Below are 21,857 nucleotides of genomic sequence, written 5' to 3'. Positions count from 1 at the left end.
TAGTAAGGCATAAAAAAGACATAGTATAGTAAGGCATAAAAAGTCATAAAAACAACATAGTATAGTAAGGCATAAAAACGACATAGTATAGTAAGGCATAAAAAGTCATAAAAACGTCATAGTATAGTAAGGCATAAAAAGTCATAAAAACGACATAATATAGTAAGACATAAAAAGTCATAAAAACGACATAGTATAGTAAGGCATAAAAAGTCATAGTATAGTAAGGCATAAAAAGTCATAAAAACGTCATAGTATAGTAAGGCATAAAAAGTCATAGTATAGTAAGGCATAAAAAGTCATAAAAACGTCATAGTATAGTAAGGCATAAAAAGTCATAAAAACGGCATAGTATAGTAAGGCATAAAAAGTCATAAAAACGACATAGTATAGTAAGGCATAAAAAGTCATAGTATAGTAAGGCATAAAATGTCATAAAAACGACATAGTATAGTAAGGCATAAAAAGTCATAGTATAGTAAGACATAAAAAGTCATAAAAACGTCATAGTATAGTAAGGCATAAAAAGTCATAGTATAGTAATGCATAAAAAGTCATAAAAACGTCATAGTATAGTAAGGCATAAAAAGTCATAAAAACGGCATAGTATAGTAAGGCATAAAAAGTCATAAAAACGACATAGTATAGTAAGGCATAAAAAGTCATAGTATAGTAAGGCATAAAAAGTCATAAAAACGCCATAGAATTGTAAGGCATAAAAAAGACATAGCATAGTAAGGCATAAAAAGTCATAGTATAGTAAGGCATAAAAAGACATAGTATAGTAAGGCATAAAAAGTCATAAAAAAGACATAGTATAGTAAGGCATAAAAAGACATAGTATAGTAAGGCATAAAAAGTCATAAAAACGTCATAGTATAGTAAGGCATAAAAAGTCATAAAAACGACATAGTATAGTAAGACATAAAAAGTCATAAAAAAGACATAGTATAGTAAGGCATAAAAAGTCATAGTATAGTAAGGCATAAAAAGTCATAAAAAGTCATAGTATAGTAAGGCATAAAAAGTCATAGTATAGTAAGGCATAAAAAGTCATAAAAACGTCATAGTATAGTAAGGCATAAAAAGTCATAAAAACGGCATAGTATAGTAAGGCATAAAAAGTCATAAAAACGACATAGTATAGTAAGGCATAAAAAGTCATAGTATAGTAAGGCATAAAATGTCATAAAAACGACATAGTATAGTAAGGCATAAAAAGTCATAGTATAGTAAGGCATAAAAAGTCATAAAAACGTCATAGTATAGTAAGGCATAAAAAGTCATAAAAACGACATAGTATAGTAAGGCATAAAAAGTCATAGTATAGTAAGGCATAAAAAGTCATAAAAACGTCATAGTATAGTAAGGCATAAAAAGTCATAAAAACGTCATAGAATTGTAAGGCATAAAAAGTCATAAAAACGACAGTATTGTAAGATATAAAAACGACATAGTATTGTAAGGTATAAAAAGTCATAAAAACGTCAGAATTGTAAGGCACAAAAAGTCATAAAAATAACATAGTATTGTAAGGTATAAAAACAACATAGTATAGTAAGGCATAAAAGGCATAAAAATGAAGCTATAGTAAGGCAAGGCATAAAATGTCATAAAAACGTCATAGTATAGTAAAGCATAAAGAATCAAAAAAACGACATAGTATAGTCAGGCATAAAAACTATATAGAATAGTCATGCATAAAATTTCATAAAAACAACTTAGTATAGTAAAGCATAAAAACAACGCATAAAAACGTCAAAAAATGTCATAGTATAGTAAGGCATAAAAAAGTTGTAGTATAGTAGGGCGTAAAAACATCAAAAACTGTCATAGTATATGTAAGGTGGTATTTGTTTTGCATGTGTGCAACTTTGGTTTAAGGAAGTTAAGAATATCAGCCTTAGGTAAACTGCTGACTTTTCGGGTCAGCAGGAGGTCAAGGATCCATTACTCATATGAGTTTTATTGTTATATTGCTGTTTGTGGGTTTATTTAAATCTACCAGAGATTTTAGTGATGCACCCCCTTTCAGGAGATTGGAAGTAATAAAACTGAAACACAGATGTAAAGGCCTTGAGGTTAACAGGTATTAGTTACAACACCCAGAAGAACATACTATAAGCAGTTTAAATTCTGTCATTCAGTTAAAGACGTGGTGTACCCTGCAGCAGATCACGAATAAAGCAACCAAATTTATAGTGTTGACTTGTTGGTCTGAGTGTAGATATTTTTTCATCTCACAGACACGAGAAATCATCTTTTCAGTATAATAAGGCATAAAAACATCAGAAAACGTCATAATATAGTAAGGCACAGAAACGTCACACTATAATGGGGCACAAAAACGTAAAATAACAACATAGTATAGTAAAGCATAAAAAACGTCATACTACAATGAGGCATAAAAACGTCAAAAAATGTCTTAGCATAATAATAGTTAATGAATCATAAAAAAAACGTCATAGTATAATAAGGCGTACCCACAACCTTCAGTGAACTGTGGGACCACAGTTGACTGAAATAATGAAAATAATAATTCTATTTGAATGGAAGTAGTGTGATAATGCATATAATTTTTTATCTTTTGCATACCACCACAAATTAGGGTATCATATTTATTTATTTATTTTTTTTATTTATTTAAGGACGTCTCATCTGTACCTCTTTATTTTTTACATTATTGGGTTTTACACTGTAGCTCTTAGAAACTGATAAAAGATTTATATTCTATGTTTCTACCTCAAAAAGCCGTCAGTTAATTAATAAATAATCTGCAGTGACTGGTTATGTCTCGACATAATGAAGTTAAGTTTGAAAATAAATGAATGAAATTCAGATACTGTATAATTCTATTGATCATTTTTCATCCATCACAGAAAAGAATGAAGTCAAGACAACTACTGCGGTACTTGTTTATGTCCACTAGATGGCACTTTAGGTTCATCTTTAAAAAGGGAACTCAGCTTCATGTTGTTGGTGAAATGAGGCAGTAGCTGGTTTAACAGAGGAACAGTGGGAATGTTCTTCTTCCATATTGAAAGGCAAGTTTATTATTATTATTTCACACTCTCAGACTGATATGTGCTGTGATCAAAATGTGTTTCTTTTAGGAACAACATGAATCAGCAGAAAGGTGCACAAATTTTAGGTAAAGATCCACAAAATAAAATTTGAGAAAAAATAGTATAAATGCAGCATCATAAGATTAAAAGATGAAATTTGAAAAAAAAACTACAGTTGTTGATTTACATTAAATTCCTGGAGGTTTACCTCAACTAACTTTAAAACCATAATGGACATACACTGTACCCTGACCTGAATATTACACAAAATTTAGATTTATTATTTCATTTATCATTAGTATTGTTTTCATTAGTAACTTGGTTTTGTAAGTAAATACTTCTACTATTTAGTAAAGTGCACAGTAAACCAGAAACCATTTCAGTTGACCTGTGATGTAACGTGCAGCCAGTTGCATCAGCTGTTCCTACAAGGATTAAATACATTTATAAAGTTCATCAAACAAGAAGTAAGATCTGTTTAAAGTAGCATTAAATTACATCTTACAAAATCATGGCACGAATTACACAACAATAAAAACGTTTGACTTATTGAAGCGAGGGTAATTTTCTTTTGATTCTAAACTATATACATGTGTGAATGCAACAAAGTAAATTACCTTTACAGAGGGGCTGGCAGGCAGGTTGAATAGTTTGGCACCTTGAAACTATTAATTTTGGATTTGCTACATTACAGCTCGTGTTGCTGTTGCTAAGACTTTCAAACCAATTTAGTAAATTAAATTACAGTCCTTGTTCTGGATGTGAGTGTCTCATTAACACTGAAAGAAAGGCCTTAAAAATGAAAATACACATGCCAGTGCCTTCTTGATAACATCTGTCTTTCTTACATAACTCACAGTATTGTGTACATACCCACAACACATGTACTGTACGTACACACACACACACACACACACACACACACACACACACAAACACACATCCTTGTTGTACCATATTCGAGAGGACCCGTCGTTGACATAAAGCATTCCTCAGGCCCTTACACCCTGACCCTGAAACCAAGTCTTAACCCTCAAATAGCCATTTAAACTCGTGGCCTCCAGCAATGTTGCTGTCAGACCCCATAAGTAAAGTGGACTCCTGGTTTTCGGACCCCAGGAATATAGAAAAACAGGCCCACACAAACACACACACAGAAGAGGTTTGAGCAGTTCAGAGAGGGACGTTCTCATGAGAAAGCTGATGTTTACCCTCCGGAAGCTATACAGCCTGCTCTGTCTGTGGCTTTCACTTAAACACACACTGAAGGATGAAACGTCATTTCTGCCATCTGCCTGTATGTATGTTTCCCCTCCACACAGGAAGTGCTCTCGAGGTTGGCGAGAGGTTAGAGAAGGCAGACAGACACGATGTCGAAAGGCCCCTCGGATCAGAAACTGACGGCTGCTGCCGGGGGTCAGGAGAGTCTGACGGGATGTAGCTGCACAGTGTTCATGACTTATTTGCAATAACACTTTGATTAGTCCAGGGTTGAAACAATTAGATAATACAGAGACAACGTTTCAACTTTTTCTTTTTTTGTATTTTCTGACATTTTATAGACTAAATCATTTATAAATTATTCAGAGAAATACTGGATGATGAAAATGCAAAAGAGCCAAACTTTTCCCACAGGTGTTTGGATACCAAAAACAAATAAGAACAGAGCTGAAAGAGAATGAATGGAAGTTAATCATGTCAACTTAAAATGTAATGATGTGTCATTGCTGTGTTCACAAAACAAGTTTTCTTAATATAGTGCCTTTCAACAACAAGGTGCTTTATATAAGAAATAGAAGTTACTCGTTTCTGCTGCCCCCATGTGGCCAAAACATCAGCTATTACACAAGTGAACAGAAAACAATAAAAATACATCTTCATCAGCTAAAAACGCATTTTTACATTTGACAATTGTTGTTTATTCATTACTTCATTACTACTGTATTGTATCTTTTACACAAATTACTTACAGATTAAAAGCGTTTTAAAACTATGTGTAAATTCACTTTTACTTTTAAAAGTATTTGGAAAAGTAGAAAAAGAGGCACGTTCAAAAATTTTAAGATAAAAAAAAGCAGAGACAGCAAAGACAGAAGCACTATGTTGAACCTTTACCTGCTTCAGCGCCATAAGTAATTGACATGAATATGAGCACGTAACGTGTTGTATGCTTGAAAAAAATGAGCCTCCTGTTGATGATCATTAGTCTGAGAACATTTCTGCCCCACACTTATTCATCACTTACATAACGGAGGAGCAGGAACAGACAAAATAAACGTTTTGCCTCCGCACCAGTAATTTCATTATTCGGAAAGAATTTGTATATTTGTGATCTGTGGAGGATGTCCCAGTGTTTTTCTGTTTATTGGTGGTGAATAATCACTGACCTTCTCTCCACCTTGTCCAGTCAAAAGGCTTATTTCTGGCTCTCTTCCTGATCAGCCAAAATTGGGCTCTGAAGGGGTCAAACAGTGAAGATGATTGAGTAACGATTGCGTAAGCTCTTTGTCTTCATGCGGAAGAATTGCTGAAAACAACAATTCTGGGCAGGGAAGGCTCGATTTGGCCAAGCACTGTATTTCTGAATGAATTCCCACAGAAAAACAAAGGCCGAAAAACAGACAGTTTATCAATAATTTCTGTGATGTAAGATATCCATTGTGATACTGTATCGCTGCTGGGCCGATGTAGCCTGGTTCCAGTGTCGCCCACATCTCAGATTTTGTTGACTGGTTCCTAAACGTCTCGTGTTGTTCTCATAAATGGAAAATGATACCAAACCAGTCAGAGGTTTTGTCAGACGTAGAGGTGGAACATGCTTCTCCATCTGCAATAACATGAACAGAAAGTGCACAGGTTTAAACCCACAGTAACTTCTGCCTCTCAATCTTCACCACCATTAATGTAAGCTCCTCCCGGTTTGGATTCCTTCAGTGTCAGTGGTTCAGGGAAATCAAACAAACCCGGTGATTACACAGTGATCTTCTTGTTGCGCCCTCTTCTTCTACGAAGGTTTAATGGCACCTGACTGGACAATAAGCGCAATCAACTGTTTATCTTGACGATGCAGCTCCTGATATTTGAATGATAAAAATCATTAGCATAAAAACACAGTATATGTTATATTAATGTAACCCTTATTTCTTGCTCGGTAGCGTTCTCCAGTTTCTCTGGACGACAAGCGGGATACAGTTTTCTTTTTAGCTGTCTTCTATAATCACCACCGACACGGCAGGACAGTTCACTGAACTTTATTCTGCTCTCTCAGCAGTTATATGTGCAACTCATAGACAGTCACATTCACACCTGTCCCCCTGCAAACAATGTCGGGTAGGAACCAAAAGTGCTCCACACTAACGGTGTTGTAATAACCAACTTAAATGTTACACCAGCAAATGACATATATAAAATACTGTAACTAAATAGTAAATATATAGTAAACTCATACAATAGTGCACCACTTAATATACAACTTAGTATACAACAAAAATGAATGTGGTTAATTTATAGTCAAAATAATCCAAATGTTAAGATAAAATTATATCCAATCACTCTCGTTTGCTAAAATCCAAACATAAGTAGTCTCCGATTCCAACATGGGAAACTGGATGTTTGTTTACAGCGAGATCTGAGCTGCGTCAGGGGGTCAGTCCCAGTAGGTCCAGCTCAGTGTCCTGGGATTGGACCAGAATATAAACAAACTGTCCCTGGATCAGCGTATCGGACAATTGTCTTGAGACATGCTCAGGTCCCAAAGCACAGGCTGACATATGCTTGGACAGACAGGCGGAGGGTTGGACTGGCTCATCTCACAGTAGTGTGTGTGTGTGTGTGTTCCTGTCTCTCAGCTGGCTGTGTGGTATTTCTCAGGAGGAAACAGCAGGTGTTTTATAGTTTAGTACCATGCACAGTATTCTCATGTCGAAACGAGAGAGGGTTTTCCCCAAATTTGGAAGAACACTATCATCTTAAAAGAAATATTGTGCTGTAGGGCTTCCCCTAACTGTCAGTGATCATTGAGAAGGAGAGAGACGCAGAGTCAACGTGATGTAAATACTTATTTTGATGAAAACAGAAAGCAGTTTACTGAACCCTGTCGGACTAAATATGTGGCGTCTGAGACAGTGTCTCTTTTCTGGCGTGCAGCCACACTGAGGTTTGTGTGTCTAAATGTGCAAACCTACTGTTGACGCATAATGTAAAGAAAGACTTGAGAGGTTCAGTCTTAATTTAATCAAAATGTTGCTTCACACTGTTTGCAGCGTAGAAGTCTGCACCCTCAAAATTAAAGATAAGTAATGAGGTATTTGTTGGCAGCGGTGAGATGTCAGAGGGTTTCAGTGCAGCATGACTCTGGATGAAAGCTCGTCTTGGAAACCTGAAACAAGAGGAAGCGGCTTGGCCTGAGACGCCGGTTCCACCCATTCGACGCCCCACCTGAAGGAAACAAAAGGCCCAGAGTCAGCTGGAACAAAGGGATGCAAGACGTGTGTGGGTGCGTGTGTGTGTGTGTGTGTGTGTGTGTGTGTGTGTGTGTGTGTGCATGTTGGTGCTGTTTACCTATATTTCTCTCTGTTTTTGTGTGCCCATAAAGTTTGGGTTGCCGTCTTCCTGCAGAGGAAGGAAGACTCACACACTCACACACACTCACGCACAAAAAAAACCTCAAGAAAAGTTGAATGTGTTTTTGTATTTTAGCAGACCAACAGACAGATCAGCGGGACCTGCCAGGATTTATTTTATAATACCGTCTGCCAGCCATTTCCCAAAATTCCCATTGCTTTCAATATTAAGATCCTGTTATATCAGAAGTGATGAAGTGTCTTTATCTGTCAGTGAATTCTAAATTTGGGGGAAACACATTTTGGATGCAACCAAATAAATATTTTCCCCAATTCATACTATTATAACAGTGTATAAATGGTGACAGTCAGTGCTTGAAGTGGCACTTCTCACTAGCTGCCGACACTCTTCTGCCCTCTCCGTTCACAGTTCTGTGTGATTCATATTGACCCCAGTGGTGTAGTCTACGTGATACGCAGGTATACGCCGTATACCCACTAAGAAAGCTCCAAAATTTCCAAATAATTACTTCAAAATACCCACGGTTGCGTAACAACATAGTTTTGTGACAGAATTTTCACTACAGCAATTTGTTTTTGTAAAAAACTTGTGGCAAGATCTGACGCCAATCTGATACAGCTCCATCTGATTGGTTAGACGTCACAAGTAACAGCCTATCAACACCGAAGGCTAATGTGTACACAGATGGTCACAGACTAGAGCAGCTCCGGTTAGCTAGCAAAGCTGTGTGTCGAAGGTAAGACAGCAGACATCACTGAAGATGTAATAAATGTCACAATCCTCTAAACTGAAGTAACCCACACACCACACTCTGACGAACAAGTTCCTCTGTTGGTCTAAGCCACACCGATCAAGAGAGAGAGAGAGAGAGAGAGAGAGAGAGAAGCTAGCGCTAATTGCTACACTGAAGAACTAGCTGATCTGAATAGAATGTAAACAACTGCTGAATTAGTGAAAGTCGCTAAAAGGAGCAGAGAGCTCTGGATGCTGGAGCAGAACTAGTGTAAGTTTAAATGTACAGCGGGTAGTTAGTCACTGTGATAAAGAAAAGAGCAACGTAAACTGTGTTCAGACAGAGCAGCAATAAACTCTACCGGTAACAGAAACTCCAGCTGGAGATGAGACGCTACATTGACGTCAGCACGAACAACCACTAACTACTGTTACTGAAAACACATTTTACTACAGTAGAAGTAGAATTACTGTGTAAAAATGTTCTCAGATAAAAGTCAGTTAAACTTATAACAAGAGTAAACGTATTTAAAAGGGGGAAGGGGACGGGTAAAATGTGTCTGATGCACAGGTAAGTACCGACAATTTTTTAAAACATTTTTAAAGGGTTTGAGAAAAAGAGCTTTTTTTTTTTTTTTTTTTTTAAGTATATTTTTTGGGGCTTTTTATGCCTTTATTGGATAGTATAGTAGAGAGAGACAGGAAATGGGGAGGCAGAGAGAGGGGGAATGACATGCAGTAAAGGGCCGTCCGATGCGGGATTCGGACCGGGGCCGACTGCAGCGAGGACTGTAGCCTCTACACATGGGGCGCCTGCTTAGACCACTACGCCACACGACGCCCCAGAAAAAGAGCTTTTAATTGGTGGATTGATGAACAGCTCAAGTAAATCTCTTTCCCACACATTCTTGTATTGATCTCCAAGGTGTATTGACCTGCCATCAGCTGTTGTCTATGAAGTGCAACTTTGAATGAAAGTTGAACAGAAAGTTTGACCAGTATGCTTGTGCCTGTGCTGCTTATTTGAGTTCATGTTTTGCGTCAGGGGCTGACGGTTGGAAAATACCTCTAAACGTTTTAAATATGGATTGAAAATGATCCCAATTTGTTAAATCTTTGTGTTTTGCTGCTTGTGCAGGTCATCCTCAATTCACGTCATGTCTTGAAAACTCAGAATCACCAGTATACGAGACATACGGTAGGAGACACTGAGTGTATTTCTGTCTTTCTGTGCCAGTTTTGGCCCATTTATGCCAAAATGTCTGCTCAAATCAATTTGAGGAAGTGCGTCACAGCCCAAAACAAAAACATCAAGCACAATAACAAAGGTGGAGTTAAAGCTTTGAAACGTGTTTTCCATGCAGCAGGGAAGCAGACCAGACTCTCATCAAACAGCTTCTCAGTCACTTGTGGCAAATATTTGTAACATGAAGGAAAATTTATGTTTTTTCTTTGCTCACAACAATGCCACGATTCTTACAGTGTTACTGAAGGTTGCAAAGATTCCCATTAGATCAACTTGCAGATACCTAGAATATTAACATCTAGAACATCTAGAATAAGAAAAATACCACCTCTGAAGATCTCAATCTATGATAGTCAACCTGTTGCAGGCTTCAAACATCAAGCCCAGTCTCCCCTGAAGTCTAGAGTGCCACCAGTATGTGTGATTTGAACTATAAGTATTTAAATGTTTGTTGAATCAATATTTAACAGGTGCAATAAAATGTTCAAATAATGCCCAAAATAACTGATTTTTTTAAATGTGTTTAAAGTTACAAATGGGTCAGAGGTCAACAGTTGGCCTATGATTTGCTGGACACAAAAGAAAATGTGACATTTCACAAGGGCATTTTTCTTGGTAAATGAAGCCTGTGAGGAGTTTTAGTCATCCAGGTCGTGGTTATCCACGGATCAAGGGCAATCAGCATTGGTTGTAGATGCTTTGTGGTTGTTTTGCAAGTAACTGGATAATAGTTGAGTAGCTGAGCAAATAATTACAGTGTTTTTCTCTTTATACTTTATTTAATCAGGAAGTGACATTGAGCTCAAGATCTCATTTACAAGGGAGACCTGAGTCCAGAAAAATAAAAGAAATAACAAAAAGAAAATAAATATTACTAGCAGAAATACAAAGTGTTCTGCAGTAAAATACACAACCAGGTGGACTTTGAAACTCAATTTAGTGCAACACTTGAGTATTTGGTTATTTTGGTAACTAAAACTGATTTGAGTTGATTGTGACTTAATGTCGCCTCTTTTTATGTCTGTTCTGTGGTTGTTGGTATTGGAATGAAAATGGATGGAGAAAAACAGTCACACTCAGGTATCTGTGTTTCCGTACCTGTGTGGACCCTCAAGTCTTCAACCTGAAACAAAATGGTGGTCCTCACAAAGACACACACACAGACACACAAAAAGATCCAAAGAAAACAAAGTTAAATGGAGATTGTAAAGAGGTAGGAACAAAAACCACAGAACAGGCTGTTACAGAATGTTCTTCAATTAGCATGTTTGAAACTGCTAAATGGTCTTGAACTGAGCACTGTACTGGCTGAAGAACAACTCAAACACTAAAACACTCTCACACACACACACACACACACACACACACACACACACACACACACACACACACACACACACACACACACACACACACACACACACACACACACACACACACACACACACACACACACACACACACACAGGCTTGCATGTGAAAACATGAATCATCTGGTAAACACTTGCCTGTCAGAGGAATATTTTAAGGTGGATAAATGAAGTACCGGGTGAAAGGTGCACGAGTTGAAGAAACTGTGGCTCCTAGCCAGAAGGAGAAAGTCACCAAGTACAATATTTTGGTGCAGGATGTTACTGTATTTATACCAATGTGTATTTCCATTTTGAGAGACTTTTCTTTCACTATGCTCCAGACAGAATATTCCTCCGTACTATTTTCTTCAGTTTAAGATTTTACACTAAACGTAAGTGCATCAGATATACAGTATCTGTTGCCAGGTAAAAATAAAAAAAATTCTGCATCTCTGAAATCTCGCCTTTTCACTTTTGTTTTAACTTCATGCCAAATGCATTTTTATAATTAAAATTCTAAGAAATTAGAATTAAGAATTCAACTGATCTAAAATATGACGATTAGTGACGCACAGTTTTTAACTAACAACAGTAACAATGCTAATAAAAGCAATTCTAAAGTTTAGCAGAGGGGTGCCACAGGGCTCTGCAATAGCACCCCTTATTTGTAAATTAACCGGGGAGAAAGTTTAATGCTGCAAATATAAATTTTTATGCAGACGATACATTTATTTATTGCAGTGTTGGAGACCTTTAGATTTTAGCTGGTTTTTTTAGCAAGGAAATGTTATTTTATGGAAACATTCAAATAATAAAAAAATTTATTTCACCATAAAAGTTGAAAATATTATAAGACAACACTTGAACAGCACTACAGTATCTGAGTTTTCCACAGTTCCTAGACAGAAATAAGCTGCTGCTCTTCATAAACAGAGGCCAAATTTTGAAGTATCAATATGGTATCAATAATTTAAAAACTGGAAAATTTAACTTTTGTTTAGCTATTTGTGTTTATGTTATTAATCACCTCAGCCAAAATAAAATAATAGATGTTTTAACAGTGACAAAAAATCTATGATTATTAACCATTTTCTTCATTACAACTCATTTACAACTGCTAATGATCCTTCAAACAAAACATGAGAGGTCATGTAAAATAAAATGAACAACAATAAACCACACGTGAAGCCTATGAGGGAGGGTAAGATCAGTATGCTTTAATAATAAGATATCAGTGCAGAAACACAAACTTCTTAACGGGTTAAATTCCCCATATAGTAATAACAATGATAACAATATATGATAATAATAAGATCAATATGAATTTTTTTTAGCATATTAAAAAAAATGCAAAATCAGCTAATATAACTGTACTGTATGACATTGACGAAAACAGAAGTAGCTGAACATGGATCCCATAAGGAAAAATAAAAACGCTGTTGTTACAGGAGACGAGACAAAATGCTGACAGTGTCTTTAAAGAAGATGCGATGACTGAGCGGATTAAAACCTGAAACTTTTCATCACTTTTGTTTTGGGAGAACCCCTTCAAGCAGCTCAGTATGATTGGGACTGGTGATAGGCCTTCTAGAGTTAAAAAAGAGAACTGAAGCCCCGCCCATTTTTGGGTTAGCATCTATTTCACCAGCGCTCGCTTCTCGTGCGTTTTTTCAGTGATTGCTGATAGAGATAGAGACACCGGTTCATGGTGTTTTCTATCTCTATTCTAAGATGGACAAATATTTACTACAACACACAACAAATTTTCACATTTTTTCATTTTAGAAAGGATAAAACAATATTAGCATTTGAGAATGACACCTTCTACAAAGGTTTAAGGCCCAAGAAATGTGTAGTTCTTGAATGCTAACAAAATAACTTGTGTTTATCTCGGTTAAAACTTTGAAGTGTAAAAGATTTATAAACTATTTTGAATTCTCCGTCCGAAGCTAGTGGAGCAGAAACTGGCTTAAAAATGGGGGGTTGGGGCTTCTCCTCTGTCGACACATTTTTAAAATCGACTTCCATCTAACCAACTCTTTCCACATACATGAACGCAATTTAGGTCAAATCTCATCAGCTAAAAAACCCATCTGAGGTGCTGTTCTTCTTCCATGTGCATGTTTCAAAGCACTTAATGTAAATTCCTAAAACCTCTTTGGCCTCTGAAAGTCGCCTTAGCACTTGAACCGTTCAATTAAAATAATTATAATGACTTAAAAACAAAACATTTAAAAATCTTTAAATGCTACGCAATGATCCTACAAATAAGAGTAGCTCCATTTGCAGGTTTTTTACTTTGAAATATTGTTTAAATTGGACATATTCATGTATAAAGTAATTGCTGACATATCAGGAGAGAAAACAAATGAATTGATGTTGTTAAAGGAAAGTGAAGAGAGAGGGAGGAGTGAGAGGAGAAACAGATGAGTGATGGTGTCGAGCGGAGAGATATGCATCAGTGGGCAGGCTGAGCAGGATGTATCTCTCTTCAGGTTTCACTCAACTCCACATCACTCATGTCTCCTTCATCCCTGTTTCTCAGCCCGTCTCAGGATAATGTCCATTTCCAATCCAATTAAACATCATGTGTTTTTTTTACAACAGGGATTAAATCTTCATAGCTTTGGATTTCTTTGCTATCACTTCTAAAAGGTTCAGTTTTAGATACTGTCTTATACCTAAACTGTGAATTATGTTAAAACCTTTCTAGACATCTGAATTATCATGATGTAGCACAGTCCATTCCCACGTCTGAGTAATTAAGGTGGTCCAAAAAATCTGATAGTAACTGGTGGAACAGCCAAAGCCTGAAAAAAAGACCCAGCTTGTAAAAAATATATTAATTTTAGATCTTCATTGTTAAAACTAATGGAACAAACTCTTTCATGTGCAGTCAAGTCTTATTCAACTAAACCTAAAAACCCACAAGCAGCTTCATCAACAGACAGACTGTTAGGTCGTTTTGATGAGCTGGGGAATCCATTTCCTTAAAAACCTTAAACCAAAATTTGACTCGTCATCACCAGGGGATCTACAGTGGGTTCTAATGGGCGTTCTACTGGAATTTATGAGGTTTCTTCTGCATGTTCCGTCACTAAGAACAGAACCTGAGGGTTCATTATGAAAATCATCCCAACTGTGACAGTCGAAGACAAAAGTCGAGCAGATCCAACAAATGCAAAGCTTCTGCTATAATATCTGGCAACTATCATTAGGAGATACAGTCAAATTAAAACTGCAAACAAAACAAACAAAAACTGAAATTTGATGCTACTCTCTCAGATAATAGGACTTTAAAATGTTTAACTTTGAAAGATGCAACGTTGAGTTAGGATTATCTTCAATAATAGCCCCCCAGGGGTTGAAGGACGTCATCTACAGGTTGTAAGGAAACCATCTGTGCTCTTGAAGGGTGAACTCAGATATGTGTTGAGACAACCAGGAAGTCATGATAAGGCACATTATATGGATTCAAATGAACTTTAAAGAACATCTCAGCATGACACAAAGCGGAGAACATAAAAAATACAGTGTTAGTGGATCCAAGAGATGTGATAAAAGTTCTTAAAATGACACATACATGGTCTATGAAGCACCATTGCTTTTATATATATAGTAAATGCAACTGGAAAACTATGATTAATTATGTGGCAACTTCACCTTCTTTACAATATTCAAAATGCTACATATCTGAAAAGTGAAACTTAGAAAACTGATATTTATCTTTAAATCTGAACTTTTTTTTCTTCTGTTGTTTATTTGTTTGTTTGTTTTTCGTTTTATCTTCTTAAAGCAAGAACAAAAAAAAAAAAAAAAAAAAAAAAAAATACTGGCCAGCCAACAGATTCAATAGATATTTTAAGGATAAAACTCTGGAGGACAATTAAAAAAAAAAAAAGAAAAGAAAAGTCACAACACGGAAAAAACAGCACGAGAGGAAACGGCACTGCGAGGGATCTACAGGGGTAAATAAGGACAAAGTACCAGGACACATAAACACTAAAAACACTATCTTCAACATTAATTTTGTCTTTTTTTTTTTTTTTTTTTTTTTAAATACGTAACTTATATGTGTACAAAGCTCTATAATCCATACTCAAAAGTGGTCACCACACAAAAGACAATTACCTCGAGAAAATACAGTGAGATTAAGAAAAGGAGAGAACAGACGAAGAAACGGTGAGAACTTGATGATAATGATGATATTACCGAAAATAACTTTTTTTTTTTATTAGTTGAAAACTGATCCTACTCTTAGTCCATCGTCATTCTGTTGATTTATTTCTGGTATTGGCAGCCACTCTCATGAATTAGAAGAAAAACTGGCCTTGTCCTAATCACAAAGAATAATACACATACACTCCACCTTCAAGTCACTTCACAGGCTGCTGCTGCTGCTGCTGCTGCTGCTGCTGCTATGTACATGTACTGCATGTGTTGTCTGAAGTGATTATAGTTGACCTCACACTGGTTTGTGCAATGTTGTGCACAGGGGGGTGGGGGGGGTGGGGGGGGGGGGCTGACCTCTCCTTGGAAGATGTTTAGCTTCTCCGCTTTTGCATGTTTCACCCGCTGTTATTACTTGTTGTATAGTTAACTGAATGTCTTTGGATTTTGGACTGATAATCAGATTAAAAAGAATAAATTAACTCAGACTAAAGGGATTTTTTTTTTTTTTTTACCATTTTCTGAAATTTTATAAACAAAACAATCAATTTTTTGAGAAAAGAATCAAATTTAAAATCAAAATAACTGCATGTTGCAGTCTTACAACTTTATAATGTGTTTTAAATAAACATTTAAATTATTTTTTTTAGTCAGATAGTGCAATCTTTTCAAATAAAGCTGCAATAGAAAGTTTTTTATGATGTTTTACACAAGTCGAGCAAGTTTCAAAAGTCTGATAATGGATAAAATAAAAATACATAACAGAAAGTAAAATTATATACTATTGTTAAGGGCAAACGCTGAACCTGCAGGAGCGGTCTGCCCCGCCCCCTTTATATAATCTGTGCACACACCTGGATTTTCTGTATTGCATGAAGTGTGTGTGTGTGTGTGTGTGTGGTGTGTGTGTGTGTGTTTGTGTAAGCCTGCGACAAATAATCAAGTGAACTCTTACAGTGTAAGTGTGCAAGCCAGATTCCTTTGTACAAGCTAGCTTTGTTGCTGACTATATAACTGAATTAATTGCACAATAAGAACAAACCCTGTAGTCACACGAGCTACTCACCTGATGAACAGGTGAGAGTGAGAGAAACATGTTAAGATAAATCAAAGGGAGATAGAAAAAAAAAAAGGAAAACTAAAACTTAACAATATTCAACTTACAGTAGAGTACATGTATTGCAATATATGTTTATTATTGTGTCTGTGAGATAGACACAAAAAAAAAAAAGGTAGGTAGAATAACGACATAAAAAAAAATAAATGAGAGGAGAAACGACGCAGTATTGATACGGTAAAGTGTCCTGTCGATTTGGATTAAATAACGTGGGGAGATCTGATAAAAGTTAAAGTGTCTCAATTCAATGACAGAAGTATAGACTAATGATAATAACTAAAATAAAAAATATAATGCATGTGTAATTAAAACTGACCCAAACTGATGTTCTGAGTCAGAGAATCACTGAACTACAGGTGATGAGCTGGGAGATGAAGAGGCAGGTTGATGAGTGTGTGATGAAGGCTTTGATTCTGCTCATTGATTCCAGATCCTCAAATCTAAATATGATTCAAGAAGCAGTGAAGCATTTTGAAGACGTTGAAATTATTGTCTACATCATCACGTACAAGTTAAATGTTTCTTTTTTTTTTTTTTACCTCAATTGGAAATCGCAAACTCCTAGTCTTAAAGATTCTGGAGCGATGTAATTTCAGTCATCAAAAAATTGCAGTTTTGTGCAAAATAGAAGCGATTTTTAAAAGTCGACAAAACACAGTGTGAATGTTCTGAGTTTCCACTGAGCCATGTGAATAAACCTGGGTTTTCTCCTCTCGTGATATCGTTCCAATTAAACGTGACGGCAGTTTTTACAGACGCCACAACTCGGATATGAAAAGTTCCATTTCGCAAAATATTGCTTCAAGTTAAAATTGTGCATTAAGCAGGTTAATAATACTTTTCCTATTGACATATTATAATTTCTCCTGCGTGGTCACAAGGAGATAACAATGATGCTTATAGTAAATAAAATCCTGCTCTTGTTGACAGATTTCTATTTATTTTTTCCCAGACTTTAGACTAATTTTTGCCTGTTTCATGTGATTTAATTAAGTTTTATCCCTATGATCATTAAAATGAATCAATCTAAGAGGAAAACAGATGCAAATGTTGGGAACAACTGCTATCACCAGCGCTTTGCTGTATTGGTTACCGATCTTGCATATTGCACCTTTTTTTCGATCAAAAAGTTTGGGAATCAATAAACGGAATCAAAGAGCGTGTCTTCGAAAGAATCCTCGGTTCTTATTGATTTTAAAATGTCTACGAGTCAGAACCGATTCACGATGCCCAGCTCTCGCTCGAGGCTTTGACTGGAACTAGAAAAGTGGTCTGGGGTCTATCTGCTGGTCAAATGCACGAAGTGAAAGAACACAGTGTCTCTGTTAATGTGTAGGTAGTATAACATCCTCTTCTCGGAGCGGAACGAGTTAGCCGCTAGAGAGAAGGTAAGGCTGGGAACCGAGCTGCATAGAGTTCATATCAGGGCTGTAGTTCTGCAGAGGAGACAGTGTTGTAGGTTTGAATCCCCCCCTCCTCCCCCCCCCTCCCCGCCCCGTGTGCCTATGTGTAGCATGGTCATGGATTCCCACGTAAGTCACGGCAGGAAACAGCTGGTATGACGCGGCGTATGGCTGTAGGTGTTTGGGCAGAGCTGGCCTTTAAGGCAGATCGTGTGTCTAATACCCCGTTTGCACCAAAGACCCGGCGGTGACCAGAGACGTCCCGGTGTCGAGACTTTAACACAGGGCTCAGGTCAGGCATCGTTTTGGACTGACCCGCGTTTTCTTACATGTCTGGGTCCTGTGTGTGTGCGGTCGGCTCAATGCAGGGCAACGTTCGCACATTGGTGGTCAACCTGCGTCTGATTTGAGTCAAATGTTTGGGGGGGGGAACAACAGGGGCGTAAATGGCTTGACCCTGATATCTCAGCTTGTTTAGATGGTCAAGGCACAGAACTACAGAGAGAACCAGTGAGGGGCCGAGTCATATAAGCTAATGAATACCATTCCCTATAGGTAGCTTAACCTCAGGGCTTTCAGAAAACCCAGAGGTATGAAGGTAAAGATTTAGGCTCTAAGTCTCGGGTTGCAGGTCGAGGTTCAGGGCCGGGATTAAGTCCGGGTCTATGGTGGGGTTTGAATCTGGGGCTCTAGGTGGCCTGGTCCAGGGCTCTCAGCAGGTCACAGCCCTGGAGGAGGTGCAGGTTTCCCTGCAGCGGGACGTTGACCTCGCAGTCGTAACGGGTCAACTCCGGCAGACAGGAGGGCTCAAACGAGGGGCCCAGCAAACGACTAGCTAGACCTGGAAAATGACAGAGGATCCGTGTGAGTGATTCAACACAAACAGGCCCAAGACACCGACAATCTCCACTTTATCTGGTCGTTTTGAACTCAAGCAGAGACCCAGAAACATTAAGAAGCAAAGAAAATCTGCCACATTTTGAGGTGTTTCCATTAAAACTGAGAATAAATCTTTAAAGTTTAAAGAAGAAAAACTAAACTTCTTGTGAAACCAGTTGATTTGCACTGGAAACAGGTTGAAATATTATTAATGCACTGGCACATTTGTATCTTATATGAGCTTAATGAATCAATTAAAGCATAAAATGAGTCCATGAGGAGATTTCTTTATGCAGCCTATTAGTAACTAAATCAGAAACTGGAAGAGTTCCAGATGTTCGATATGTTTCCTGGTAGTTTAACTCTCTTCACAGTCAGGTCAACTCACCGGCGGGCTTGTTAGAAGGCAGCATGTTGTAATCGGTGTAGTTGCAGCTCTTTTGGGAGAACACTTTCTCGCTGGCGCCGCCGATCCCGTTTCCAGGATACTGAGACTTCCTGTGCTGTTGCAGGGAGCTGAGACACGAGGGCATGCTGCCCGACATCATCCTGCTCATCCCCGACTCTGAGAGGAAGGAGCGAGAGGTCAGGTGATTGGGGAAAGACAGAGATGATGATGATGATGATGATGTCGTGATATTTTGCCGCAGGCTCACACGCCTTGTTACCTGTCAGTGATCCTGCGCTGAGGGAGCGATCCATGGCGACACAGCCGTCGCCCCTCATCTTTTTCCATGTGAATTCTGACGCCTTACTTTCACCCTGAAACACAGTCAGATCAAACGGATTCTCGATCAGCTGTTTGTCAACGAAGAAGAGCGTGAGAAACTGACCTTCATCATCTTTATACCTTTACAGTCTTGATCTCCATATCAATCAATGAAGACGTGATATGAGGTGTTAAAACTTTTGCATATCGTCTTTAATTAGAGTCAATTCCAGTTTGCAAGTCTTCCATTCTTTCTCTATTTATCATGAGCTGCTTCTTCTTTTTCAACTGCAGATACTGGACTGAAACTTCTTCAAATTTTGCACAAACATTCATTAGGACGCCGGGGGTGAACTGATTAGAAAGGTCAAGGGTCAAGGTCACTATGACCTCACAAAGCACGGTTTTGTCCTTGTGAGCGCAATATCTCGGTAACACCCTTTTTCTTCGAATTTGGTAAAAACGTTGACCTGAACTCAAGGACGAGCTGATTAGACTTTGGTGGTCATAGGTCAAAGGTCAGAAAACATTTTTTTAGCCATTAACCCTGGCGGAGTTGACACAAAAAATAAAAAAGAAATGTAGCAGGTAATATTCAAAAGTTTTGCACGATGGAAAACCAAAAAAGTGGAGTTGGTTTGAGCACGAGAATCTCTCTCTCTCTCTCTCTCTCTCTCTCTCTCTCTCTGTCTCTCTCTCTCTCTCTCTCTCTCTCTCTCTCTCTCTCTCTCTCTCTGTGTCTCTCTCTCTCTCTCTCTCTGTCTCTCTCTCTCTCTCTCTATCTCTCTCTCTCTCTCTGAAAGCTCATCACTAACGCACCGGCACACTGATAATTTTCACCCCGTAATGATTCTTTTCAAATGAAAAACATGGACTTCATCAGAGACACTCACCACAGCCATCTGGGTGAAGGAGCGCTTGAAGTTGTTGGTCATGGCCACTCTGGCGGGACTCATGTCTCTGTAGGCTTGTATAAAATTGTCAATGGACCTGCACGGACACATGAGCACAGAGTTAACGCTTGATTCAATGCAAAGACACAAACATCTCTAATTAGAAACTGTTTTTTTTAACTGTCTCGCTTCAACCTCCGTTGTTCACCTCTGTTTCTGCATGAGGTGCGTCATGTTCTGTTGGCAGGACGGGCGCGCCTCTCCTGTCAAAGTGTCCATGCGGTAGGCCTTGGTGGCTTGTGGTTGTTGTTGTTGGTAGGTTAACAGAGGGTCCGGCGGCCACTGCAGATTCTGCCTGCCGCCCATGGAGGACAGAGGGGTGCTGGCCGGGGCCTGGTACGGGGGATTCTGCATGTGACCCATCATGTATGACCCCGTGCGGGGGTTCACGGTCCCATGGCTGGAGCCTCTCTTCTCCCCTGTGGCCCAGGCTGCAGCTGGCTGGGGCTGGTAGTGGCCTTGGGGTTGAGGAGGGGAGGACAGGGGCTGGAAGAGGCCGGCGATGTTGCTGGAGCTCTGATGGGATGCCTGGCGTGTTTGCGGCAGGCTGCTGCTGCTCCCCATGGATCCCGCCGGACCCCCCTCCAGGGGCTCGGACTCCGTGATGATGGGATTCAGCTGGAAGTCCTCTCCGTCCATGGGGATGTAAGGAGCCAGAGTCTCCAGGTCCAAGTCGCTTAAGTCCGTCTGGGAAAGTGAAAGATGACATGGTTTGTTAGAAATGAAACGAAAAGTAGTTTAGACAAGATCGACCAAAGTTCAAACCCAAACGGAGAAGATTGATGCCAAGAGACCTCCTCTGAGAGAGGAGGAGAGACAAGGAAAGTCAAGGCCTCGTTATTCAGATGAATGAACTGACAGCACAAAGAGACAAAGAGGAAAAACCACCTCAGTGTTTGCAGGACTGTTGCCCTCTGTGTCCAGAGCAAACAGCTTCTCCGTCAGCTCCACCTTCAGGTCACTCTCCACTGAGCTGTAGTAATCACCTGGGCTGCTGGGCTGCAGGGGGGGGGGGGGGACAGAAACAGGAAATACAGAAACAAGAAGCGAGAAGTGAGTTTTTACAAAGACGGTATTCACTGCTCCTTCCAAATATCCACCCCCGTTATTCTCACACAAACTGCCCACTGTTGGTGTCCTTTACCCCCCCACCCCCCTCACCCCCCCCAGGCCTCACTGAACACAGAAAGAACAACCAGTCAATCGCCCACTAACTAATCACTCTTTTCATTTTAACACTCCGTCCTCGTCCTCACCGTGGAGCAGCTGCTCAGGCTCGGGGTGGCGCTGCCCGGCGGCGGGTTCTGCTGCACTGTGAATGTACCGGCCATGTTAGCCATGTCGCCTGGAACCGGGACCGGAGCCGCGGTCTGGCCTGATGCCGGAGGGGCCGCCTTGTGACTCTCGCTGGCCCAGGACGGAGGTCCTGGAGGGAGCATAGCGGCGGCGGCGGACACCTCGAACTGAGGGCGACCTGCAAGAGAGAGAGAGACGGAGGTCAGGGTGAAGAGTAAAACAGCTGATGCCACATGAGGCTTCAACTTTTGGCTAAAATCAAAACAGATAATTACTTAAACATCACCACGGCTACAGGAAGTTACTTTTTTGACTGGACAGCAACAGGACGCCTTAGCCTATGTAGAAATC

The 21,857-nt window shown here is 38.9% G+C and overlaps 1 protein-coding gene across 2 annotated transcripts in view; it reads right to left on the bottom strand.

Moving 5' to 3' along the window:
* Positions 1-12,176: 12,176 nt before the first annotated feature.
* epas1b (endothelial PAS domain protein 1b) overlaps positions 12,177-21,857 on the bottom strand; it is a 48,385-nt gene continuing 38,704 nt past the window's right edge. For both annotated transcript variants that reach the window (XM_056396089.1, XM_056396088.1), the window contains 7 exons: positions 21,467-21,684; positions 21,099-21,209; positions 20,359-20,897; positions 20,151-20,247; positions 19,217-19,310; positions 18,937-19,113; positions 12,177-18,510 (listed from right to left, as the gene is read on the bottom strand). In XM_056396089.1, the coding sequence (XP_056252064.1) occupies positions 18,359-18,510; positions 18,937-19,113; positions 19,217-19,310; positions 20,151-20,247; positions 20,359-20,897; positions 21,099-21,209; positions 21,467-21,684 (1,388 nt within the window). In that variant the 3' untranslated portion in view covers positions 12,177-18,358. The remainder of the gene's footprint in view (positions 18,511-18,936; positions 19,114-19,216; positions 19,311-20,150; positions 20,248-20,358; positions 20,898-21,098; positions 21,210-21,466; positions 21,685-21,857) is intronic.

The sequence above is a fragment of the Seriola aureovittata genome, chromosome 14 (assembly GCF_021018895.1).
Source record: "Seriola aureovittata isolate HTS-2021-v1 ecotype China chromosome 14, ASM2101889v1, whole genome shotgun sequence".
NCBI lineage: Eukaryota > Metazoa > Chordata > Actinopteri > Carangiformes > Carangidae > Seriola > Seriola aureovittata.
Note: the sequence above shows the minus strand (reverse complement) of the source record. Positions and strands in the feature narration are given on the sequence as shown.